Below are 27985 nucleotides of genomic sequence, written 5' to 3' on the forward strand. Positions count from 1 at the left end.
GCTTGATACCCAGGTGTTTGAAGAGGACACACAGTGGTCACCTTCTATGCCAACCCTTCATTCCATGCCTTTTCTGGCTGAGTCAGGGGCATCAAGTTACTAAGCCCACCCCCCTCGCCCGCCCTCCCCCACCCCTTCCCCGAACCACAAGGATTAGGACCTGGTTGGCGCAAAGTGAGCGCTCATTAAAGCCTGGCTCTCCTTCAGCTCCGACCTGCTTGTTCTCCTCTCCTTTGCCTGTCTCGGCAGTTGTTCCTCTTTTTAAAGTCTCAGGGAACTCGCAGCTCCGGACCTCAGGCAAGTGCTGACCCAACCCCAGAGCCACCCTCTGTGTGCCCTGCCCCCAGGATGAGCCGCCCGCTGGCTGGAGGGGCGGGACCCCGGCGGGGGCGGGGGACAATTTCCCACGGTGCAAGCTTGCAGGCAGGCAGGTTCTGGCGCAGTGGCTGCATCAGGCCATCACCGTTCCTTTGCCCCCGGCCATGGCAAAGCTGGTGCTCACCCTCTTGGGGCTGGCAATGACATGCTTCAAGGATCACCAATCTTCTTACCAGTAAGTCGGGTTGTGGTGTGGGCTGCAGCACCTATTCTCCCCACCCCAGCCCCTCCCAGCCCAGGACACCCCCACCCCCCAAAGTGGGGTCCAGGCTCTTGACAGAAAATCTGCAGGCAAGTGCTGGATGGACATCCCTCAGGGGTTTCGTACATGACTGTCCAACTTTCGTCCGACACTTGAAAACATGTCCTTGCTCAAGGTCTGCGAGATGGGGTAAGGAGACAGTTGTCAGTGCTGTGAGTGGCCTAGTTGGCGTACAGGAATTAATTTTCATGAAGTTCTGTGTGCCTGGCTACAGACTCACTTCTCAATCTCCCTTCAAAACAGATCACCAGACTGGGGGGCCCCCCTGATATTGTGTGAATCAGGGAAAGGAGTCCCCACTGCGGCCCATGTCTTCCAGTAGGGACTGGGGAGAAGGGGTGGGGAGGGGGAGAACCCTGGCACTGGCATTTGATATCCTGGGTTCTCGCTCTGTCCCTTCCATTGTGGGATCTTGGTCAAATCCCTTTACATCTCTAACATGCTGCTTCACTCATATAGGAAGCAACTAACACTGTGCCTGGGACATAGCAACTACTGGGTGAATGTTGGTGCCCTACTTCCCTTAAAGAATTGATATGTTGTTAGATACTGAAGGGAGGGGGCTAGTTTTAAGAATGTATCAGTTGTTTTGTGGTAACTTTTTACAGGGGTTCAAAGTCTAGAGATCATTTAATCCCTACCTTGCTGTTGACTTTGAAGTAAAACATTACTAAAAGTCAAATTGAACATTTTGGAGTTTAAAAATTTTATAACCGTATGGACTAATTAGAAGCTTACATTCAGAAGAGGTGTTTTCTTTAAATTAATTGATATTTTTATTTTATCTTATTTTTTAAGAATATATTTTATTGATATTACAGAGAAGAAGGGAGAGGAATAGAGAGTTAGAAACACCCATGAGAGAGAAACATCAATTAGCTGCCTCCTACACACCCCCTACTGGGGATTGAGCCACCAAGGTACATGTCCTTGGCCAGAATTGAACCCAGGACCCTTCAGTCCACGGGCTGACGCTCTATCCACTGAGCCAAACCGGTTAGGGAATTAATTGATTTTTTAAACATTTTTCCCCCCTTCTAATTCTTGGTTATTTTTTGAATCATAAACAGTTAGAAAAAAAAGTAAGACATAGTGATTTGAGGTTTTAAATAATGTGAAAATTGGTTTGTGGGTTTTATTCATCATGGAACTATTTGCTACCAAAGGGGAATATATCTGTATGTGCTCCAGCATATGTGTGCATTGTGATTTCACCCTCGGATGCAAAGAAAAGAGGTGGTATGGAACCATCTAACACCTCACCTGAGCTTTCTCCTTTGGATTCTCCATTCGCAGCTGCACCTCAGTTTGTTCTGCCTCCACGCTGCCAGCTGTCCCTCATGGAGATGTCTTCTGGTGGGGAGGGAGCTTCAGTCCTCAAACTTGTGGCTTGATCTGATGACTGAGTAGGGAAAAGAAAGTGGAGTGGGATGGACCTCTGGTTTTAGAATGGAAAGAGGGCTTGAAGAGCAGGCATAGAAGCAATGCAGGGTTGAGAAGATGGTAGTTAGGGTGATGGAGGATGGCTGCAGAGCCTGCTGGAGCAGCCCAGACAGGGGCAGGAAGAAAGATTTCTCCCACTGTCAGAAAGGCACTAAAGCTTCCCTAGTCAAAGGGGCTATGGCCCAGACGCATGAGCATCACTTGGGAGCTCCCTGCACCTGCAGAATCTTAGGCCCCACTCCACACTATTGAATCAAAATCAGCATTACTGAACAAGCTCCCCGGGGGAGTTGTGTGCCTTCTCTAAAGGACATTCAACTCCTGCATCACCCATGTTAGGACAAAATCAAAAGATCCTGGAGGATCAGTAAAACGCCTTTATCCCCATTTTAGAGATAAGGCCGCTGAGTCCCAGAGAAGATCATGAATCTACCCACGGGAGAGAAGAGCAGAGATTATGTCCAGAGGCCTGCATCAGGGCCAAGCCAGATCTCCATTGGATACATGTTTTTTTTCTTCAGAGATGGGTGTATGGGAGCGCGGCAGGTTCACAGAAGTTACATAGGCCTGGGGCTAGGGGGAACTGGTGGGAGGATACAAGGGGTGTCTTGGCTCTGTCCCTGACTCCTCCGAGGTGATAGCCGCACAGGCAAAGGAACTGAAAGAGCTCCTCTGCATCAACAGTCTCTCTGCCCATCTTCGTAGTCACCTGCCTGTGTCCTTGCAAGGGTGCACTGTGCGAATGCAGGGAATGGACTCGGTATCGACAGCATCCCCTGGAGTGTGCAGCGTTGCAGCCCCGTGTCTGCGTGGCAACTTCCCCATTCCTAAATTGCTGATCGCAACGGGTGGGCCAATGTGTTTCCCTTTATTAGAAGGAGACCGCAATACTAGCTTTAGTCCTCTTGCTGCATTTCTGCCACCCCTTATGCCTCCTCCAGGCAACCCACTCTACTGGGAAGAGGGCAGTGGTGTGTTTCAACCTAGTTGGATCTCATTTCTACAACTTTCCAGTCACTTTACCATTCTGAGACTTTTCACCATCTAAAAATGATGGAATAATCCATATCACAGTAGAATATCTATCAAATCTGGCACATGAAAGGTGCTCTATAGATGTTAGCTTTTTTAAAAAAATGTATTTTATTAATTTTTTTTTACAGAGAGGAAGGGAGAGGGATAGAGAGCTAGAAACATCAATGAGAGAGAAACATCAATCAGCTGCCTCCTGCACACTCCCTATTGGGTATGTGCCCACAACCAAGGTACATGCCCTTGACGGGAATCAAACCTAGGACCCTTGAGTCCACAGGCCGACGCTCTATCCATTGAGCCAAACCGGTTAGGGCTATAGATGTTAGCTTTTATTATTGCTATCTGCTCTCTCAAAAATCCACCGATGAATGGTCTACCTAATAATGATATATATTGTGGTACTACCTCATTGAGACCTAAGCTAAAGACATATAACTCACCAGCCTACATTATCAATGCAACCAACACCATCTCCTCCATCCAACACACACCTACTAATTCCATGAAACAATTCAGCAAACACCTATTGAGTCCCTTCTTTCTGTGAGCACTGTGTTTATGCTGGAAGTCATGGGGATGATGGTTGTAGGATTCACTCACCGGTTTCAGGGTTTACTGTGAAGAACAAGACCCCAAACTGATAACTATAAAACAACATGGTATAAGACTTGAGAGATGTGAAGGTTTATGAGGATAAATGAAGGAGTTAGTAATCCTATCCCAGAAGATAAGAAGGAGCTACAGAAGATCATGAGTAGGAGTTTTCCCAGTGAGTTAGACGGTAAAGGATGTTCTAGGTGGAGAGAAAAGCCTGAGCAAATAGAAAGAAGCGTGAAAGTGATAGAGGCAAGGGTCCTTGGTATCATGACACCTAATTTCAAATCTCAACTCCACCCTTCTAAATAGATGGACACAGGCAAACTACTTTGCTTCTCTGTGCCTCTGTTTACTTACCTATGAAACAGGTAAAATATTTGTCCTTGCCTCAAAGGTGATTAAGGAGATTAAATAAGGAAGTATGTGTGAGATCCCTGAGCACAAAGGTTGGCACCTAGTAGACCCCAATAGGGAATATTGAATGAATGAATGAATGAATGAATGAATGAGGAGTATGCAGTGACAGAAAATAGACTGATCAGGGTGAGTCTGGCCCCAAGAAAAGTTCCAGAATGGACTTCTTACTCTGTAGCTAAAGAGCCTCACTTTCTTTTGTAAGAGCAAGCACGTTACAAAAAAAATAATTCACACCAGGGGATATGTGATTTCCAGCCAGAATTCAGAGGCATATGAATCAGGGACACATCTCAGCCATTGCACTTTATCCCTCAGACCTGGAACATTTGGACTTAATCAAGCTCTTGACAAGATATTTCCTAATCATTGAGGGAAAGAAAAATATGAGGATTATAGCAACACAGGCAGAGTTGTCCTCCGGTGCTTCCTCCAGCTTGTAAGCACTGCTCTCTGTAAAATTTGCTTGCGTAGAGGACTGACTGTGAGCATGGCATTCATACTTGAGCTCCAATCCCAGCTCAGCCACTTCATAACTTTGTGGCTTTGGGAAGCCACTTAATCGTAGTCACCTGTAAGATAGGGAAAGTAATACCTCGGCAAGGTGTTTGTGGATTAAATGAGGGAATATACAGTACTTGAAATGTAGTAGCAATGATTTTCCTGTTGAGATCTGATTTGTTTTGGCCACAGATTTGAACTCAAAGCCACTTAGTGCTGAGTTAATGCCTCCTTACCTACCCTGGACTGGTTTTAACTGTGATCATTCTGTTTTCCACGTTTGAGATGGTCTTCCATGAAAGAGAAGCTAGAATTAGAATAGGGGCTGGGTAGTTTAGCTTTTCTCTGCCCTCCATGAACCTATCACATTTAATGAACTTTGAGAACCAGGCAGCATGCCCACTCTTCTGGTGTGGTTTTGACTCTAAGATGAACTAATTTGGCTCTCCTTGACATTTTTCACAAGACTTGGCCCATTCAGCAATTTCACATCCTTGATTCTCTTCTTCCATGCCACTCTTTGTACTGCCCTTGGTTATATCTTCTCCCTTAACATCTTGTACCGCTCCTTTGAGTTCCTTGGGGCACCGTATGAATATTCACTGAACTTACTCTAGTCCGGTGTTTTTAAAAATGGTGGATCACAAAATCCATGCAGCAGATTATGACCAGCATTTTCAAATAAATGAAATAAAATTAAATAGAAAAGTCATGGAGGTACCTAGCACATGCATTAGGGTAAGAATTCGTTTGTGAACCTATTTCAGATGGGTGTGGTGTGTGGGTGTGTGAACGTGTGTGATGAGTGTTTCTACTATGCAAAATGCTTTTCCTAATGTGGGTCTCAGTCTAAAAATTTTCAAGCCACTGTTCCTTCATTTTCCCCTTTTATTTCTCTATTGTGCATTTTTGTGATTGTATGTCAGATTCCCATTTTTGAAATGCCTTTTAGTTTCTCATGTCCTGGGGCAGATGCCTACCTTCCTTTAAAGTCCGTTTTCTTTCCCTTCCTTCCTTCCTTCCTTCCTTCCTTCCTTCCTTCCTTCCTTCCTTCCTTCCTTCCTTCCTTCCTTGCGTTTCTATATTTCTTTCTTTTAAAGGATAGTTTATTGATTTTTAGAGAGATGGGAAGGGAGAAGAGAGAAACATCAGAAACATCGTGGCTGCCTCCTGTACTCCCTCCACTGGGGATCAAGCCTGCGACCCAGGCATGTGTCCTGACCGGGATGGAACCAGCAACTTTTTGGTGCATGGGGATGATGCCCAACCAACTGAGCCACGCTGGCCAGGGCTAAATTTTGTTTTCTAAGTTCATGTTCACCATTTAGGGAACCGCCAGCTCCTTGCAGGCTAGGCCGTCCTCTTCTCTGGATCTCTGGCAGCCAGACTGGTGGTTCTCTACCTTGGTTGAACATTAGGATGAACTTGGTGCTTTAACAAAGCCAGTTACTGGACCTCACTCCTAGCCTTTTAGGTCAGACCCTCTTAGAAGGTGAAATTGATAGGCAATGGCATGGTAGTAGGGCCATGCTACATTTTTTTTCTGAATGAATAATGAAAGATCAATTGCCCCCAAATCCCTGTCATTGTGTACCAGGTTGGTAGGTATTTTATCCAAATTGTTCATTGCTCTCCTCTAGCCCATCCTTCTCCTTCTGTGAGACTAAATTATCAGTAAGGTAATTTATTTTTGGCCTTTCTTTAGCCAAATAAGATGTCCAGGGTTCTTAGATAATTGTTGCTGCTCACTATGGCTATGGTAATATATGGTATCATTAGTTATAAAAAGTGTTTATTGTTTAAATCTGTTGGCGATGCTAATGTTCTAGTCCATTTCTTTCAAATGCCTCATCAATAGCTTTGCTCTACTCAGGCAGCCTGCTGGTACTTCCTTCTCACATCTGTTCTTTTTCCCTTTGTCCTTCACTCCAATGTCCCCGTTGATGCTTATGAACTCTGATTTAATACACTGCCTTTGGGTATGTTTGTGTAATATGCCTCTTTATATGCTGGCCTTGGGTATGATTTTCTGAAGTTATAAATCCTTTTAAGCACACCTGCATTTTTCAAGTCACACACCTGAAAGCAGATGCCCAGTCCCGACTTTGGAGTCAGAATGGGCAGACGGGCTGGAGGCCCATCTGTCAGCAGCTCTAAAACATCAATGGAATAAATTGGAACCATGTTGCTTATTTAATTCAAATTTCCACCTAGACCTCCTTACAGGGCAGATGAAATAGTTCCTGTTCCTGTCAGAGTGCATAGAGCCCAGGAGAGAATATTAATAGTGTATCTTCTTTGTGTATCTATTTACTTCAGCCTAATAGATACTACATATTGTGATGAGAAACCCCACGTGTCTGGCTCTGGCCCTGCCTCGTAGAATTGCTCAAGTTCCAAGGACCAAAATCCCTGGGGTTGAAACCCAGGCAAAGTACAGTTAAGGAAAACTTTGTTGGCTACTTACCTTTGCAACTTAATTATAATTTCTGAATAGTTTTATGTGTATTTTATTCCCTTTTTTTTCTCCCCCCAGAAAACGACTTACAGCTTTTCGAGAAGTAGAACCAGTAGACCTTCCTAACTGTAATTTAGTGAAAGGAATAGGTAAGTATGTGAGAGAAGGAAGTATCTTATTTGAACTTGCCGTATGATCTTGCTATTTATGTAATTAGGACACCTGTTAAATTTTGTTCAAAAATTAAATTGTGAGCCAGAAGAGTACTATTAAGTCAGGTAATTTAAAATAAATTACTTTGGCCTTCACTAACACATTGCCAAGGTGTGGACCGTGGTGTTTGGATCTTTTTGTTTGTTTGTTTGTTTGTTTGGCCCATTTAGCAAAAACAATGGAACGTTAGATTTCACTGTGATATAACTTGAGGAAGTGGCAGAGGAGAGATAGAAGAGGGAGAAAAAGCAGTGAGTAAAGGGTCGATTTTTAGAAAGCCCTCCCACACCTTTGTAATTACCACAAGGCTTCTCCTCATGCTTCTCTCCTTTAATATCAGGGAGGAAAATTTTCCCCAGAAGCTCTCAGCAGATTTCCCCTTGGATCTCATTAGTCAGAGCTAAACAACCGACTGGTGCCCTAGCTGCAAAGGAAGCTGGAAAAGTAATTATCAGACTTCCTTTGTAGGAGGCAGGCTCTGTCAGCAAACATAAAAGGGCAGGGGAGGAGCAGTTGGGGTAGGCATCCAACAGGGAGTGTCACAAGACTTGAGTTCCCATCGGATTGCAACCAACCAGCTTTGTTAGTTGAGCACGGCTTATTTGAGATACATACTTAGGTTGCTTTCTGTTTTGTTTGTTCTTTTTTTCCTTTTAGAATTATTTATGTTAGTTGCCTAAGGTTAGAAAGGCTAGACCAGATGACTTGTTCAGTTAGCATGTAAAGCTTGGTCAGATATTTCATAGTGCAATTTTTTTCTAAAAAACAAATAAATATTGATATTAAATGTTACTAGATATCGGAAAAACAAACTCTCCACTAAGAGTATCAATACAAAACTAAAAGATCTCATCTGTTTCTAGAATGGTTGATTACACGTATTTAAAGTATAACTAACTTAGTGATATTTTACTCATGTTTGTAATTAATAGTAAATGCATACTCTGCATATGAAATATATTCTCATTTTAACTGAAACAATTAGATTTTGCTTATGTTTCCAATGTGTTTTTCAAAGAGTTTATTTGATTTGGAATTCTTAAGAATCAATATATATTGGTAGTTTACTCTGTGTCTTTAAAATAAACAGCAAGCTAATTTCAAATTATTGCACCTTTTGCACATTTTGTGAATTTCCATGAACTTTACATGAGATTTCAGACTCTGAGGAAAAACTTTTAGTCTATCAATTTAAAACAAATATATTAAGTGTAAATTTTAATTATACTTAATTATATTAATGTCTTTTAATTTTATATAATCACATTGGTCAATTAGACAAATAAAGGAAAGGATTAATTATTCTGACCCTCTCAAAGAGAGCTAAATATATAGCCCCATTTTCAAGTTAGGAGTGATAAAAAAAAAAAAGGGGGGGGGACCACGAGCTTCCTGCAAGAGTGTGAAACAATATGTTATCTATTCTCTTTCCTGGCAGAAATGGGCTCTGAAGACTTGGAGATACTTCCTAATGGACTGGCTTTGATTAGCTCTGTAAGTGTTTCAATAGACCCTTTTCTAGAACCAGTAGCTTAAGTCTTTCATTTAAGCCTTCTATATACCCATGCTTACCTTCAAATAAAATGAGCAGTCCTATGGCTCCAAAAGCAAACTGTATATGCATTTACACTGGTGTTATAATTATGACCACATGTGTTCCATGCACATTTGTATCTCGGTGTGCACACTGAACTCTTATTTTATCTTATCTTCCATTGTAACAATTTGTGAGCCCAGTGAGTAAACAATGGCTCCCCATTCAACTGTCTATCCCTCAAAGCACTTAAATGGTGTCCTCAAATATTTGCTAAATTAGTGTACTTTTATACCACTCCACATGTCAATTAGATTTTTAGCTTTTTATACTTTTCAGAGTAAGTTCTTTAATTTAAAATTGCTGATAGGTTCTTCCATAATTTCCTGACTTTGAAGAGAGAGTCTACCATATTTGTGGAAACTCTCATGCGTACAGATCACTGTAGTAGTCATACAGCTCAAACGAAAGGGGTTGACCCTCTAGGCTTGGATGAAGGAGTTCAGAGGATACAGTATACAAGTCATCCAGCTGCTGAAGACCCTTCGCTGCCCGTTGTAATTTATTTAGTCCAGTTTTCTCTTATGAAGATGGAGGACTTGTCATCCTCTACAACAGTCTCCGGCAAACCTTTTTCAAAGCAATAGAATACAGATTTCAAGCAGAATTTCATATAGGGCCCCAATGTCTAAAACAAACAAGAGCTGCATTGTTCTAACTGAAGGTGAAGGAGTTGTATCCGGGCTCACTAGATTTTCCCTAAACCTCTGTGCCTGAGATGCTTTCAAGAACCTGCCAGGGGATGGTCTGAAAACCATAAACAATGTTCTCTTCATAGTCCTTGTTAATGCCGGGGGTCTTGTCCAGCATCTAGAAGGGTTCAGGAATCTGGAGAAGGGGCTGCTATAAATTATTAAAGAGTCTAGAGACAGAACATAATTTTGGAAGGCATTTTGGAGAACCAGAGGAGCTTGGCTATATGAACCAAGTTCTCTTGTCTCGCTGGACCCCTTGCTTTTTATTAACACAAATTGTCCTAAAGCAAGGTAGATATACATATCAAAGGCAAGGCAGGTTTAGTATACAGAATCCATTGTCAGATTGGGGGAACTGCCTACGGCTGTTCAGGTGTTTGGCCAGTAGGAGGCAATAACATGTAGAGTAAAATGCCCTCAGCTGTCTGACAGCAAACAATCATCTATGCAAATCTTTAGGTGTGGGGAAATGCCCTTAGCCATTTCCAGTAGGCAAGCCTCAAGGTTCCATCAACCTTTTGATGAAACTTCTTGCATTTATGACATGCTGGAATTAGCTTCCAGCAATTGTTTACTAGTATATTGTTAAACACCTTTAGTAAATGCCCCTTTGGCCTGCTCTTCCATTTTTTTATCTTTCTCATGGGTTGGTAGGTGTGATATGAGACACATATGACTTCGCTGCTGGTCATGGGTCTGGTCTGTGCCTGTGAGTGAGGGGTCCCCTGATGGAGCATTTGGTTTGCAGAGCCCTCGGTGGACCCATTGCACAAACCAGCCAATGGGCTGCCCATGTGTCCTTGTTGCATGAAACAGACAGAGTGAACCCACGGGCCATCTACCACCTCCATCACCATTTGTAATGGGCCCGGTTTTTCTCCTTCATTATTTATAAGGGATTAAAATACCCTGGAATGAAGAAATTTGACCCCAATATGCCTGGAAAAATACTTCTGATGGACCTGAATGAGGAAGATCCAGCGGTATTAGAATTGAGGATCTCTGGAAGTAAATTCAATATGTCTTCATTTAACCCGCATGGGATCAGCACATTCACAGATGAAGGTAACAATGTGTAATGTTTCTTAGAAATAAAACCAAATTTTAGAAAGTTAACCCATGTATTTCTTTTCAGCCAACTAAAGTATAATCATGGGTAATATTTTTATTCTGCATTTTAAACTTACCCCCTACGTTAAGTAAATATATCGTAACTACTTAAATACTTGAGAATGTTAAAATATTGAAGTTTCCTAAAGCACCTAATTTTTCAAACTACTACCAACATTCACATCTCTATAATTACTGTGGTCAGCCCTAATAGGATGGGTTTTCCATTTTAAACCATTTTACAGATCCAGGCATGCACAGGAATAGATTGTCTAACATAAGGCACCTGCAGCCTATAGATCCGGAGACAGAAACTCACCATGGTCAGCTTTGGCTCCCTGTCCACTGGTTACTCTGTTTTGTCTTCAGACTGTGTCTCCACATTTTAATACGTTGCCATGCCCCCTCCATCCCTTATGTCTTCAATTCCATTTCTTCCTCTTTTTTTTTTTCTAGCCATTGCCTTGGTCTCTACATTAATTCTTAACCCCAAATTGCACACGTAAGCACCTGTGAAGTTTTAAACAGCTTGATGCCCAGGCCCCAGCCCCTAATATTCTGAGTCAGTCAGGCTGAGGGGAGACTGGGAGGCAGTACTTCTTAAAAGTTCTCTTGGTGATAAAAATGTAAGGCTAGGTTTGAGGACCATGTCTACTAGTACACCCACAGCCTCTACCTACTCATCACACAATCCCTTCTTTAGTCCTTATTCCAGACTTTACCCATTGGGGTGGCTAAAATCGCTGCTTTGAAAGTCTTCAGTCCTTATTAACAAACCTCTCTCCCTTTCAACTCTTCCTCTCTTTCTTCCTTCATGCCCTTCCCTTCCCTTCCTTTCCCTCCACTTCTCTCCCATCTCCTCCCTCCCTCCCTCCACCCACCTTATTTTATGCTGTTGACCACTTCCTTCTTCAAGCAACTTGCTTCTCTCTCTGCAAGTTTTCTCTCCTGCTAATTGTTTTATCACTCATTTAGAAATCTCTGAGCATTTTCCAAAAGACTGCTCTTTTGCCTCTTCTTTATTTTCTGCATGTCAGAAAGTTCAACCACGTCACAACTAAACTGTGCCTTCTCTCTCAGAGAACACCCCAATGGGCTATTCTTTTTTTTTTTTTTTTTTTAATCAGCTCTTCAGTTCCATTCCTTCAGCTTACTAGATACTTCTATTTGGTATAGCCACTTTGCTGTAGCCACTTTAAACTCAAATGTTGCCAAATGATTTTCTATCTTTTGATCTTCCCTTCTTTACTTTTATCCCATATGACTTCCCTTCATATATATTTTCCCTTTCAATGATCTCTCTATGTATTTATCAACCGTATATTTTATTTAAAAATATTTTAAATGCAAAGAAATATAGTATGTGGTGTGTGTATTCTCATTTATTTTTATTTTTTAAATATATTTTTATTGATTTCATAGAGGAAGGGAGAGGGACAGAGAGATAGAAACATCAATGATGAGAGATAATTATTGATCGGCTGCCTCCTGCATGCCCCTTATTGAGGACTGCACCTGAGCATGTGCCCTTGACCAGAATTGAACCTGGGACCCTTCAGTCCCCAGCATGACACTCTATCCACTGAGCCAAACCAGCAAGGGCTGTGTGTACACTCTTTTAAATAAAAACTAGAGGCCCGGTGTACAAAAATCATGCACTCGGGGGAGGGTGGGGTCCCTTAGCCCGGCCTGCACCCTTTCGCAGTCTGGGAGCCCTTGGGAAATGTCCAACTGTCAGACATTCTTAGCGCTGCTGTGGAGGCTGGAGAGGCTCCTGACACCGCTGTGAGCCTGGCTTCTAGCTGAGCAGTGCTCCCCCTGTGGGAGCACATTGACCAATGCAGTGCTCCACCTGTGTTGAGCATCTGCCCTCTGGTGGTCAGTGCGCATCATAATAATCGGTCGTTCCACTGTTCGGTCAATTTGCATATTAGCCTTTTATTATATAGGATAAGGAAATACCACACAAACCCTTCTATAAGTTACTTTTGCATTAAACACTGCTCCTTTCTATGACAGCGCATTTAGAGCTACTTTGCAATGGCTGTTAATGACTGTTTAGTCTGTAGCTAATTCTATGCTCATTGCAAACGATGCTAAAATAAATATTCTTGTGCATTTATCTTCTGTGAACATTTCCTTAGGATAAATTTCTAGAGGTAGAGTTTGCTATGCAAAATATTAATCTGGGTTTTAATCCTTATTTATGTTTTCTTTCTGACTTCCTCCTTCCTCAGGACTTCTGATATTTCCAGCCAAATGCCTCTCATATCCTTTCCTGCCTTTCCTCCTGGCCCAGTCCCTTTTCTCCACATGCCTGGATCGCTGCTGTAGCCTCAGATCATGTTTCTCTATGGCTTAAATCCCCCATGAGTAAAACCTGGATCCTTACCCTGAGATCTAGCAAGACTAACCTTGGCTCCCTACTTCTATGGCTTCAGCCCTCCCACTCTCTCTGTCACTCAGTCTACTGCAAGCACAACCTTACCATTAAGCGAATGTGTCAAGGAAGCTCCTGCCTCAGGCCCTTTGCACACTCTCTTCCCTTAGCCTGGAATACTCTTTCACCAGATAGTCACATGGCTTCATCTCGCATTTCAGTTAGGTCTCTGCTTTAATACTACTCATCAGAGAGAACTTCCTCCACTTCCATGAAGAAAACTTCATTACACTCCATCCCTTTGTTCCATTTTATTTTCTTTGTATCACTTAACACCAACTAAAATAAATTAAATACTTGTTTGTGGAATGAAGAACCCCCTAGCTGGCTTCTCTGCTCCAATCTGTTCAGTCAACCTACTAAATCTTCCATTGTTTTCCTTTAAAAACCTATTTGGTCATGTCAAAGATTTCTATAGATTTACTTATTCATAAGGCAAAGACTATCATCTAATTTCACTTGCCACATTCTTGGCCACTTAAACCGGTGTCTTTCATGTCCCAAAGTCACACGGACTCACAGAGCGGTTTCCCTTTGATGCTCTCTCTCAGGTCTTTTTATGGAATTTATAATCTTTCACTGTGTAAACTGTACCTGAACACACCTTCTCATATTAGTATTCCCCACCTCTTTTAGCTCAACTCCGCATCTCGCTGAGACCATCTGCAAGAGAAAGTTTAACATGCTCTTTGGAGTTTTAGTATCAAGCACCGCTCATTCTTAATTTAAGGTTATTTTTCCCCTGGTGGAGTTTGGAGTTTTCAGAGACTGTCACTGGTTCCTCCTTTAGTCATTTCTCTTTGGAACAATTGCAAATGCTCCTCTCTACAAAGAGATGAAAATAGTCCATCTGCCTGACACCCTAAGTGCCAGTTGGAGGTGGGTTGAAATTGCTTTTTGGAGATAGTTCTGACAGCTGAGAGCTCAGTTAATGTTTCGATTTTTGTTTTTAATCTCTTCTCAGATAATACCGTGTACCTGCTGGTGGTGAACCATCCAGATGCTAAGTCCACCGTTGAGTTGTTTAAATTTCAAAAAGAAGAAAAATCACTTTTGCATCTGAAAACTATCAGACACGAACTTCTACCTAGGTACTGAAATCCATCGATTTCTATTTCCCTTTCATTCATTTGTAGTTTTTCCTTTTGGTTGGGGGATAAGGAGGATAATGGCTCTTCTCCCCTCCCTTCTAATTATCACACACTCCTCCAAGTGCTCAGTCCTGCAGAAACTTTTGAGGACCCAGGCCCTCAGATAGGACCCATTCCCTGTGGCCCCTTCCCCAGGCAGGCTGGATACTGGCTTATGACTCCTGGCCTCTGCTCTTTGCCAAGAACAGACTTAGTATTTCAAACCCAAACCAGTTTCATAGGCGAATTTTGCATCTTGAATGTATTTATTTTGGTTATTTACTTTGATGTCTTTTAAAATAGAATCTTAGAGGGAAGGTAGGGGAGGTTGGGGAAAAGGGGGAGAGATCAACCAAAGGACTTGGATGCATGCATGTAAGCCTAACCAGTGGTCACGGACAACAGGGGGGTGGGGGCATGCGTGGGGAGGGGTTTGAGATGGGAATGGGGGGATGAGGACAAATATGTGATAGCTTAATCAATAAAGAAATTTGAAAAAAAGGGGGAAAAAATAAAATATTTAAAAAAAAGAATCTTAGATGTTTATATGAATTAGAAACACATGCCCACGAGCAGATCTGAAAGCAGATGCCTCCAAGACCTTCCTGCACTGCCTCTACTTCAGTGAGGTTGCGCACGACTGGTGAAATTGCAGGTCTGTGGGAACACTCAGCTCCATCCTGAGCTCCCGGACCACATAGCATATGGAAAAAGGACACAGGCAAAGACCCCCATCAACCCCACACAAAGTTGACTTCTTTAGGATTTGATTCATGAGGCAAGTGATAGATTTAGGATAATAATCTGACACTAGCTTCCCAAACAATTATTATCCTCTAATCATTATGGTTTTCTAGAAGCCCAAACTCTGTTTGAATGATTGACATGCAGTATTCAACTACCTCGGTATTTGTAAATCTAGATTTCTTTTAAACCACGTGTTACTTTCATGCAGGTACCTAGCCAAGCACCTGGCACGTAATTTGCGCTGAGTGTTACCCATGCCCTTTCTCTCCTTTCTTACCTGGTGGTGTTGAAGATGAAGAATCAGATTGGAGAGAAATTGAGTCACTGGAGGAAGGTCCATCAATCACATAGTGGCCAATGAGGAACTATGGCCCAGGTCTTCTTCTGCATCCCAGGGATGAGTGGAAATTCAGAGATCTTTTATGGGAGAATTTATTCATACAATCATTCCATAAATATGTTTTAGAAAGAGAATGAGGACACTGAGAATGTGCCAAATACCAAGATCTAAATTAGGGAAACGTATATATAGTAGTAGTAACATAATGAGCTTTAACTATGTTAGGTGCTGCAATAACCAATTTAAACAGGTTATTTTATTATTTTTTTTACAAATGCCTTCTTGTTTAGGTTTCATTCTTATACCAGTTTGGATTTTAAACATTTGCAGCCTGGAGTATTTAACTTGCCCCAGATGCCGCCATCAGTAAATGGTATAGCTGAGATTTTAATCCTGGTAGCTTGACTCTGGAGCTGGTGATCTGGGCCACTATGAAATAGTGAAAAGCTATTTGTTTCACTATCTCATCTTGGAAATTCAGATGTCTAATTTCCCAGGATTTCTTTTTCTGAGCCAACTGCAAAAATATTGGTCTTTGGCAATGTAGAACCAAACTGAAAATAACTCCAGTGCCCCATTCATTGCTATCTCAATGCAAGAACTACCCTTGCATAATTTCCGCATTGTATTTAATTGTTGTTTATAGCATTAATTTTTGACTTACTAATGTATTATGATTTAAGCATGTTATCCTATATAATAAAAGCCTAATATGCAAATCAACCGAACTGCAGAAGGACCAGCAGAACGACTGGTCACTATGACGCGTACTGACCACCAAGGGGCAGACGCTCAACACAAGAGCTGTCTCCTGGTGGTCAGTGCGTTCCCACAGGGAGAGCACTGCTCAGCCAGGAGCCAGGCTCACAGCTGGCTAGCACAGCGGCCGTGGCAGGACCCTCTCCCACCTCTGTGGCAGTGCTAAGGAGCAGTGAGCCAAGAGGTAAGGAGCAGCAAGCAGGCGGGTGGTAAGGAGCGAGGGGTCCTGGACTGCAAGAGGGATCCCGGACTGCGAGAGGGCACAGGCCAGGCTGAGGGACCCTCCTTCACACACACACCCCCCAGTGCACGAATTTCGTGCATGGGGCCTCTAGTTATTAATAATAACACAATGGTCATTATTTGTCATTTAACTATATAAGAGGCATGGTGCCAAGGGCTTTGCATTCATTATTTCATTTCATTCTTACCGGAGCTTTTGAAGGTATAGAGTGGAAACTGAGGCTCAGAGTTCAGTGACATGCTGTGGCCGCACAGATGATAGCAAGCAAGTCAGGATTCAAATGGACTCCATCCAGTTTTAAAACTATTGCTCTAAACCATTCTCCTTTGTATGAAAATCAGCAAGTGATTGTAAAGCATACTAATTTTGGAAATGGGCTTTTGAAAAAGAGAGAGAAAGAAAGCCTCTAACTTGCAGGTTTATGCCTGAAGCCTATACAGACTAATCTTAAATTCCTAGACTTTTTTTTTTCTCATTTAGTGATAGTGGCTGCCATTGATTGAGGGTTTAGTGAGTGGCAGGCTCCTAGCAAAGCAAGGGACAGGCATTATTATTGTAATTCCCACTGCAACTCCACAAATTAAGATTCTGACCCTTATTCTTATACTAATGAGCTGTATGACTTTGGGAAAATCATTTAACCTCTCTTTACAGATGAGAAAACTGAGGCTTTGTGCACTTATCTAACTCGCCCAGGAGCCCAGAGCAACGTCAGCGCTGATGTGCTGGCCATTAGGGCCTCCGCAATAGAGGAGAGATAATTCTCTCCCAGATAATAGCTCCGGGAAACTTCTGTCACCTCAATCAGCAAAGAATGACTCACTTATGTGTTTGCTGTTGTACCTATTAAAGCAGAAAAATAGACTCATATATCTTGGATTTTCAGTAACAGAGAGAGAATCAAAATCAGAAAGGAAAAAGAAAACACCATAGCATCCTGTTTCTGAGTAGTCTTGTTCATGGACATTTTACTCAGTTTAGAATCATGAGACCTTAAAGCTGGAAGTGACTCTGTAAAGTGGAAAGAGATCAGCCCATCTCTTCCTCCTTTTACAGATAAGGAAACTGAGGTCCTGACTTGTGAGATGGTTGATTTTCCCGAAGTCACATAGCAATAGTAGCAGAGCTTTGACTAAAATGCAAGTCACAGTGTTGCCAATGTTTGTTCTCTTGTTTGAGGATGCCTTGGATGTTCTCTATGAGAATAAGTGCTATATGAGCATAAATAAGTTTTGCCCTGATAATGATTCCTGGCCTAATTTAATGTCTACTGAATTTAGTATTTACACACACACACACACACACACACACACACACACACACACCATAGCACTTTTAAGATACAGTAAATAGCACTTTTATATTACACTAGTGGCCTGGTGCATGAAATCTGTGCACTGGGGGGGGGGGCGGTCTCCCAGCCTGGCCTGTGCTCTGTAACAGTGTGGGAGCACCGTGATAGATCGCCCCAAAGAGGTAGGCCCTGCCCACCCATCCGGGTTCTTCGATAGATTGCCCCAAAGAGGTAGGCCGGAGCCACAGACCCCCAAACCTCTGCGCCATTTGGGGACCCACCGGCCCTGCCTCCCCCGTGCTGTGCAGAGGAGGCTGCCCCCCCCCCCCCCCCGAGGCCTCTGCGCCATGTGGGGACCTGCCGGAGCCACCTCCTCCGCCCCGCATGGAGGAACGGGACCCCCAGGCCTGGCCACGCACGGAGCTAGGAGGAGGCGGGACTCCCAGGCAGGCTCTGTGCCACGCACGCAGTGTCAAGCCCAGCCCTGCCCACCTGCGTGCACCCACTGTGCGTGCAGCCATCTTGTGATGGCGTGAGGGTATCACAGTGTGATGGCGTAAGGACCACCTAGGCTTTTATTAGTAAGCTTGTAATCATCTCTTAGGGTTTCTTTTCTTTCTTCTTTTTTTTGTTTGTTTTTTGTTTGTTTTTGTTTTGTTCACCTGAGGACATTTTTTTCCATTGATTTTTTAGAGAGAGCAGAAGGGCAGGGTAGAGACAGAGAGAAACATGGATGTGAGAGAGGTACATCCATTTGTTGCCTCCCACACATACCCCGACCAGGGTTGGGATCGAGCCTGCAACCAAGGTACGTGCCCTTGACCAGAATGGAACCAGCGACCCATCAGTCCGCAGGCCGACGCTCTAATCACTGAGAAAAACTGGCTAAGGCCCTCTTAGGGTTTCTTAGAGTAATTGTTGCCTTTGAGGATTGTATAGGTGGGGCTGATTTCATATTAATTCTCTTCCATAACAGGTAGTATGAAGGCTCCATCCCACATCTTGATTTAGGAATAGACATTAACGAATGCCTGTGCATAACCCTGTAATGTACAATACCTTCATCTGTATATCTCTTATGTGTGTGTTTGAATTGCAGTTTGAATGATATTGTTGCAGTGGGACCTGAGCACTTCTATGCCACAAACGATCACTATTTTGTCGACCCCTACTTGAGATCCTGGGAGGTCTACCTGGGTTTATCATGGTCATATGTGGTTTACTATAGTCCAAATGAAGTTAAAGTGGTGGCCGACGGATTTGATTTTGCTAATGGAATCAACGTTTCACCTGATGGCAAGTACGGAATCTTTTTAAAAATGTCATGCATTTCTCCATATTTTCATTAGATATCTTTTGAACATATTCCTTTTCTAAATTATGTGATACATTTGAACATGTTATCTTAGTAAGAGGAAATTAAGAAAAATGTAAAACAGCAAATTTTCAGGAGGTAAAAGTTATCAAATCAAAATTTCCTATTTTGTGGAGACATACTTTAAAAAATTTTTATAGGGGAAGTACATTTCAAAAGGGTGAATAAACATTTAGTATTAGTAAATATTACTGTGATTATTGTTTAGTATTGCTAAACAATACTGCAATATTTAGAACTACTAAATAATACTGTGATAATCATTTAGTATTACTAAATAGCTTTGCTTTGAGGGAAGACTTTTTAGTCTATAATGAGATTAACAGAATGTAGTTATATGTATATATATTCCGGTAGTGCTGGTTTCTGACAAGATAAAGAGCTTGCACCAAAATGTAAATCAAGGTACTGCTTCCTTCATCAAAAAAGTGTTACTATGGGGAAGAAAAAGTCAATTCAGCCGTGTGCTTAGTGATGTAGCTGATTTACATTATTAGCTGGTGGTGGCCCAGAAACAATTCACAGACCATCATTAATCTGGTGACTTCACTTTGGGTAGCACTGATATATATACAGTATATCCTATATAATAAAAGCCTAATATGCAAGTTGTCCCCTCGGGAGTTCAACTGCCCGAGAGTTCGACTGCTCGCTATGACATGTGCTGACCATCAGGAGGTGGCGCGGAATGAAGTAAGGCCCCGGCCAGCAGCCAACAGCTGGAAGGAAGGCCCTGGCTGGCAGCCAGAAGGCCCCAATCGGCCCTGATCTCCGGCCAGGCCTAGGGACCCTACCTGTGCATGAATTTCGTGCACCGGGTCTCCATCCATCTATTCCCTTCCTCATCTTGTATCATTGCAAATTTCAGAGGAATCATAAGAGAGACAAACATAGATGTGTGAGAGAAACATCAATCGATTGCCTCCTGAACTCACTCTTACTGGGCTGGGAATTGAACCCATAACCTAGGTATGTGCCCAGGCTGGGAATTGAACCCACAACCTTTCAGTGTATGGGATGATGCTCCAACCCACTGAGCCACATTGGCCAGGGCAGTGACATATTTAGAGAAAGCAACATGAACAGCTTTGCAATTATTCATATTATCTCCTGGTCTCCAAAAATAGCAGATAATCAAGCAGTCGTCTCTTATTTTGTTCCGAGATCACTGTGCTTAGACTGACCACAGGTCTATATGATGAGTGTGGCATTGCACTGTGTGCAAAATACTAAACCCACGGGGTCCAACTAGACTCAGGGTAGGAGGGGAGGAAGACTTCTCTCAGATCCAGGACAAGCATCTTGTCTTCTCTCATACTTTCTGTCTCTGGCCTAAAACCAGGAGCTGATTGTCAAAGGGCCTTCCTGCAGTCTGTTGGGAAGAACCCACTATCCTCTGACATGCAGAAGCTGGGGTTCACCCCTGTGTTGACAAACTAAGAGGAGCACTGCAATGCTTTATCTCCCAGATGTAAGAGCTGGTGTGTAGGGCTAAGTTCCTTCCCTACTGAAGAGGGTCAACTAGGTTTCTACCCTTAGAAATAACTACAGGATTAAAACTCCTGTGTGCTCTGTAAACTCATTAGTGCTTTCAGAATTTGACGAGCTTTGAGAGTGGTTCCATGTTCCAGTCTCTAAGCCAAGTTCTTCTTGAGGAAGAGTTACCACAACTTCACTGTCATCTTTTGGATTGCATCACTTCGAGTGCTTTGATGTAGCTCTTCCTTCTTTGAAGGTATGTCTATATATCTGAACTTCTGGCTCATAAGATCCATGTGTATGAAAAGCATGCTAATTGGACTTTAACTTCATTGAAGGTAAGATATATTAACACTCTATGTTTGCAGAGTGATAATTAGATTCTAATTGATTTGTGAAATTAAGTGAGGAAAAAAGGATTGTCTAATTGGAGTGCATGAGAACCAATTTTTTACTCCTTTATTAAGAGCCATCCGCATCTTATGTGTTTGTTGTTCACTTTTACTCGGCAGTGGAGCTGGAAGAAGCCAACCACACATCTGACCTATGAAACTTTGATTTTTTTCTACTCTAATCAATTTTAAGCTTAGCATTGTCTTCCTAGTCCTATCTTCCTTCCCTCCCTTTCTTCTTCTCTCTTCTCTTCCCTTCCTTCCTTCCTTCCTTTACATTATTAGCTGGTGGCGGCCCTGAAACAATTCACAGACCAGCATTAATCTGGTGGCCGCATTTTGGGTAGTCACCTCCCTCCCTCCCTCTCTTTCCCTCCTCCCTCCCTTTTTCTATCTCTCCTTCTCCCTCCTCTTCCTCTCCTTTCTTTCTTCCTCTGCCCTTTCTTTTTTTTCTTTCTATGTTGATGGAATAGTCAAGCCGTTAAGACTTCTCTCAGATCTAGGTCAAACATCGTGTCTTCTCTCTTACTTTCTCTGGCCTAAAACAAGGAGCTGATTGTCAAAGGGCCTTCCTGCAGCGTGTTGGAGAGAACCCACTATCCCCTGACATAGAGAAGCTGGGGTTCGCCCCTATTTTGACAAACTAAGAGAAGCACTGCAATTAAACTTGGTGCTTAATATGACAGAGATCGCCACAAAATGTATAAAGCCCAAGTAGTAGCAATGGCCGTCCAGTGCCCCAGCGGCCCATCACCTTGCTGCCTTTGTTGCCAACCCTTGTCCCTCTGCTCCTGCCTCATATTCCTGGAGCTTGCCTGGCAGGGCCCTGCCTCAGGATGGGGTGCTGTTCCCTCTGCTGGTGGGATCTTCCTCCAGACCTCCCTGGTTCTCTCCTTCATAGCGTTTCAGATTTTACCAGAATGTCACCCAGTGAGGCCTCCCCAGCTGCCTAATGTACACTTGCAACTCTGCTCCCTTTACTCTCTCACACACTCTCTCTCTCTCTTCCTATCTCCCATACAACTTTATTTTCCCTCTAGCATTAGCTGCCTCTCCCTCAGGGTATAAGCTCCACAAGGACAGGTTCCCCCACCCCCATTTGCTCCTGGAAGAGTTCCCAGCACCTACTAGGCATTCAACAAACACTTGTTAAATTACTATGATGGTGCTGGGCATTTCAGGGGTCCATCGTCCACCCCCACCAATTATGATCCATTTTGAAGATTTGGGTCAAAAGAAGTAAAAACACAAGAGAGAGGAAAGAGAAAGTAAGAGCGAAGTGGAACATTATGCACGTAATCCCTCCCCCTGAAAAACAAGACGTCTCTCTCCTGCCATAACCACCCACAGCAGGAAGCGCTGTCACCAGGCACAGTGACCCTTCCCATCAGCACATCCGAGGAACTGTCATGAGAGGCTTCACTGTGAGAAAATTACCTCGAAGCACCATCAAATGTAACATTATGTCTGACATTAAAAATCATTGGCTGGGCTAGTTTGGTATTAGCTGAAGTAAAATGGAATTGCACACACTCATACTGGCTGAGGGAATAAGAACAAACTGTGGTTATAGCAATACCTACCGCTGTCAATTGGAAGTTAAAGAATTTTCTAAGAATAGAACCCAATTCAATAAACATTCAATGCACAATGATAAAGGCATGGCTCCTGCTAAGGCAAGATGGAGCACAATTTCAGGTTTGGCTTCCACATTTGGCAACAGATCACGCCTGTTTCCTGACATAACTCAGTTAAAGCTACCCTTGCAACTGAACTGTTATTCTTCTTTTGGAAGGTTCACATTAATTAAACCAGTTCATTAATACCTGGAGTGCCAATAAATTTGATAAGATAGCTGAGACTGATCTTAGAATTTTCAATGAGATGTGGATGGGTTTATGTCCTGCCAAAGTTTGGTACATACATACAGTGAAATATTATTCAGTCTTAAAAAGGAATGAAGTACTAAGGCTTGCTACAATATGGATGAGCCTTGAAGATATTATGCTAAGTGAAATAAGCTAGACACAAAAGGGAAAATAGTGCAGGATCCCACTTGTAGGAGGTACCCAGATTCGGCAAATTCACAGACAGAAAGTAGATTCGAGGTTACCAAAGGCTGGGAGAGGGAGGAATGGGGAGCTATTGGGCACAACTTCTGTTTGGGATGATGCAAGTTTCCGGAAATGGATAGTGGTGATGGTTGTACGACATTGTGAATGTATTTCATGCCACTGCATTAAATGACAAATTTCACATTATGCATATTTGACTACAATAGAAATAATCCCTCCCCCCCAAAAAAAATCAAGACAGCCAATGAATTAGTCCCACTTCCATGAGTTACAATTCTCTAAAAATTGGGATATTTGTTGACAAAGGATACAATTTCCCCCCGAGACAATAGTTTATTAAGTTTCCGTGACCCAGGCATGTGACATTTTCCAGTTGGCGTTGGAAAGGCGTGAACAGTGGCATGTGCGTGCACTGCGGTGCGTCAGTATTACTGGAATCACAGATTGCATGGCAGGAGCCCAGCACAGGCTCCCCATTGGCCCCTCAGCATTCCCTCGGTGGGAGCCAGGTCTGCTGCTTACTCCATTCTCTCCTTGCAGAGCACATGGCCGGAGCTCAGGAGTTGTGTGTTGAATGAATGGGACCCCGGACTTCTGAGTGCCCTTCTCCCACTCTCACCCCGACTCCCAATTCTACAGGCTTTTATCTGCCATGGAATTCACCAATTAGCTATTACCCCTTCCAAAGATAATCGCAGAGTCCTGACACAAACATTTCCCTCACTTAAAGAAAGTAACTGATCAGAGTAGACTGGCTCTGTGATAGATGGGGCTTGGTCTGTGGAGAAGGCCTGAGGCTGATTTTGACAGAGCATGCTCACTCAGCCGCCTCCTTTGGCCAGCCTTGCCTGTGTCCAGGGTATGAATGAGCGACGGTTTTGCACGAAGGTGAAAAGGAGACTCTGCCGAGATGCTCAAACCCTCTAGTTCCTTCAGGGACATGTGGGGATGGCTCTCATTTTGAGCAGGAAGCACAGGCCCACGTTGGCTCCCTGCAGCTGCCTGCCCACGCTCTGGCCTTTGCAATGTGTTACTGCCCCTTATTACAGGGTCTCTGGGTGCTGAGGTATGCTGGTCTCTGTTGGAGGTACACGGTAGATATTGCTTCTCCAACTGAGCGTGAGAGGCAAACAAATAGATGTGATTTCTTCCCGGTAGAAGGCAGCCAAGATGATGAATGGAGGAATTAAGAATCGTTGGTATTATTTATGATCCTGGTGCAGAGCCTCGACAGCAATCTGTGCAGTCATCACATGCTTGCAACTTATATTTAGAAAATAAACAGCAGAAGAGCGGAGAGTTGGATAATATCAGGAGACTAAAGAAGAAACTTCTTCCCAACTCCAACGCGAAAATTAGACCCGGAGTGATCATTTGTCCTCTGGCTTCACAGCCTAGGATGAGCCATTAAAGAAGAGCCTACATTTCATTGAAGTTCCCATCAGAAAGGAACCTATCTTTCCTGGTTGTGTTCTGAATGCTGATCAAAATAACGTTTGTACATGCCGTTTTAGAAATGAACTGTTCTATGCTGCACTTAAAACATTTTTTCCCCTTCGGTTTTAGGGTCATGCACAGATGTTACGTCCACTGATTTTATTGAACTTTTCATAGCCTTTGTTGGCTTTCTTTTTCTTTTTAAATATATTTTATTGATTTTTTACAGAGAGGAAGGGAGAGGGATAGAGAGTTAAAAACATCGATCAGCTGCCTCCTGCACACTCCCCACTGGGTATGTGCCTGTAACCAAGGTACATGCCCTTGACCGGAATCGAACCTGGGACCCTTGAGTCCACAAGCCGACGCTCTATCCACTGAGCCAAACCGGCTAGGGCTGTTGGCTTTCTGTATGTCCCGCTCCCTCATCTGTCCTGGAAGCTGATGGAATTCCCTGGGCGCTATTGAAAGGGGCAGAACTGCTGTGTCCCTGGAACCAACACTGTGGTGACCGAGAACAAGACAGTAGCTTTCCCTGCCATATTGCTCAATCATCTCTCAATTTTTACCCCCTCATTTGCTGTCTTTTGTTCTCTCTTTGTTTTTAATCTGGAAGTCCGTGGCCTTTAACACACTCGTGGATAACATATCCGTGGACCCTGTGACAGGGGACCTTTGGGTTGGGTGCCACCCCAATGGCATGAGAATCTTCTTCTACGACCCGGAGCACGTTCCTGCATCAGAGGTTAGTTGGAAAAGTGAATGAGATCAGCGACTTTATTCCCAGATGTTTTCTAGTTGAAAACATAATTCTCAATTTTATGGGCAAATAAAAGAGGGTGGGGGCACGGATAACTGGTCCAAGTGATCAGCTAGAAAGAAGGACTTTGACTTGGGGAGGCATTTTAGGCAGAGTCTAGGCAGGGGACAGATGGTGCACTTAAACTGGGTAATTTGAGGGAATTACACAAGGACACCATGTACACAGTTGTGGGCAGAGTGTAGGGAAATCAACAGGGGAAAATGCAGAACCCCAGGGCTAGCAGGGGGCAGAGAATGCTGACAGAAGCCAGACATGAAGAGAGCTCTGTGTGAAGGTCTTCTGAGCAGAACCTGGCCTTGGGCTGAGGGATGCAGCCAACCAGCACAGGGAGGAAGGAAGCCTGGAGAACAGGTGCCTTGCCTCGGCCTCAGACCTCCCATCCCCCAATGCCTCTTGGTCAATCCTAACTGGGAGCTGGAGGGCAAGAGATCCCTCTAAGTCAGTCTTTGTTCATCTGAGCAGAGTGGAGAGTGGAGTGTGGACCCGGGGCCTGGGTTAGGATCTATATCTTCATTTTAATAGTGAGTTTCTCCAACTTGAGAATTCATAGTGGTTTAAAAATATATATATAATGTATCACATTGCCATGGTCTCAGCATTTGTTACCTGCCTTCCTATTCAATTCCCCCTTCGGTACGTGCCAAAGTTGACACCAGGGACCAGTCCTAAAACACAAATGGGCAGCGTCTACCTTCCCTGCCATTGGGAATGTATATTACTTGCTAGAATTATTTTGGATTAAAATACTTTCCTTCCACCTCAGTTTTACTACCCAGAGGCCCTATTTGTGTCCATGGTCTTTAATCAGTGAACTATTTTGTCGTGTAAAACATGAAACTCATTTGGCCACAGGCATTTTCATGTTTACTATGACTTAACCGGGGTTTGCTAGTGTGCGTTTTCAGTATGTACTAATTATACTTGCTATTTACATCAACTATAGGTTATCATTTTTGAATTGGTCTACTGCTCTTTTTAAAGCTACCCCACCAGAAAAAAAATATTTTATAGCCTGTGTCTTGGATTAAACACTCACCCAAATGTGTATTTCTAATTACATGATGGCCCTTCATACCTTTTATTTTTAGGTTTACAGGATAATTGTGATGGTGTTCAAATGCAATCCCTTGTACCTTTTGCTCATTCTTAGGTAGGAGGATGCCCTGTGGTATATTTAATAGACTTAAAGAAATGTATGCTGTGGTGTGGTCACTGGAACTCAGCATGTCAGATTCTAATTTGTTCTTGCTTGTTGGCTCATTTGGTGAACTTGGGTCATCTGCCATAGCATGGACTTGGTTTACTGTTCTGGAAAAAAATACTTCCTTTCTTATGATGGATCTGTTCAAGCACACATAGCAAGAAATAATAACAGTCCATTATCTAATACACTGCCCTATGGAAGCATAATTTGGTTTTATTGAAAGAGGTTTAATTACTTAAGCCCAGGTGCTCCATAAACTGTTTCCCAGTAAGTAACTACTACACTTCAACACTATGGCAATTTTCTGAAACATCTGTTTTTGGTGCCAGTTGTTTTAAAGAGGTCCCTTTAAATGCTCCATTGACCCTTTTCTCTCCAGACACTGGGTTCCTGGTCTGCCATATTTGGTGTTTCTGCATGTAGGTATCCTTTCTTCAGGTCATTGTATTTTACCCTAGAAGGTTAGAGTTGAAAGGGAGCTTAACCTAATCCCACCCATCTCATTCTACAGATGAGAAACCAATGGCGACTGGAACATCCAAGGCACAGCCCTGGGCTCCACACTCACCGTGTGCCCTTTATAGGAGGGTGGAGAGTGTGAAATTGCCATTTATCAGCCAAAATGGTCAAATATTGGCCGTTTAGCAGTCTAACATGCTACTGCATCGTTGCGAATGATACCATCATATTTCTGCTTAACGAAATGAAGGAAACGGAACTTATAAAATCTTATAGTTGAGACCTTAAAGGGATGGATAAGTGTGGTACAGAGATATGTTCTTTTTGGGCCGTTTTTTTTGTTTTTTTTTTATTGCCAGCATTTAAAAACCAAGAATTAAGTGTAAACATCCAGATTCCTAGTTTATCTGAAAATACACAAAAAACTACCCTGAATGCCAGCATGGCAATAATTTTACTATTACGAACAGCCCCTCCCCACAATTTACCAGTCACTGCTGCTCCCTAAGGCTTCACACCCAAGTTGTGCAACTCATTTATATTTCTTGCCTCACCTCTGTAGGCCTGTGTCGCTATCTCTGTTTAAGATCAGAACCTGTTATTGTGCCAATAAGGAAACAGGCGTCTTATATAGAGAGTAATTTTGGAACAAAATATGATTTACCTAAAAGCTTCTTCTGGAGAAATGATCCATATTTAAAGTTACATTTTAAGTGACCTTTAAACAAAACTAACCAATTGTTATTTCTTTGATAGGTGATCCAAATCCAGAACATTTTAACAGAAGAACCCAAAGTCACAGTGGTTTATGCAGAAAATGGTACAGTGTTGCAAGGAAGTTCAGTGGCCTCTGTGTACAAGGGGAAATTGCTGATTGGCACGGTGTCCCACAAAGCTCTTTACTGCAAGCTCTAACAGGCCCATCTGCACCCACGCCGTGGGAACTGTGAGCCCGCCATTTCAACGGCTTGCCAGCTCGGAGGGACCACAGTGATCTCATTAAACAATGAACGTTGACCCTAAATTAGGCCATGGTTAGGGATGAAGGTGCTGTTTAACTGAGAATAGATATGATGTGTCAGGTTTT

At 43.0% G+C, this 27985-nt stretch overlaps 1 protein-coding gene across 1 annotated transcript; it reads left to right on the forward strand.

Moving 5' to 3' along the window:
• Positions 1-482: 482 nt before the first annotated feature.
• Positions 483-27824, forward strand: PON1 (paraoxonase 1; the record flags this gene model as incomplete). The annotated part of the gene is made up of 9 exons (XM_079785697.1): positions 483-553; positions 7167-7237; positions 8740-8795; positions 10487-10655; positions 14105-14231; positions 18754-18954; positions 20765-20846; positions 25029-25157; positions 27655-27824. 9 exons carry the CDS (start codon positions 483-485, stop codon positions 27811-27813), a joined length of 1065 nt encoding a protein of 354 aa, XP_079641823.1. The 3' UTR covers positions 27814-27824.
• Positions 27825-27985: the final 161 nt, after the last annotated feature.

This window comes from Cnephaeus nilssonii (genome assembly GCF_951640355.1).
Source record: "Cnephaeus nilssonii genome assembly, chromosome: 12".
Taxonomy (NCBI): domain Eukaryota; kingdom Metazoa; phylum Chordata; class Mammalia; order Chiroptera; family Vespertilionidae; genus Cnephaeus; species Cnephaeus nilssonii.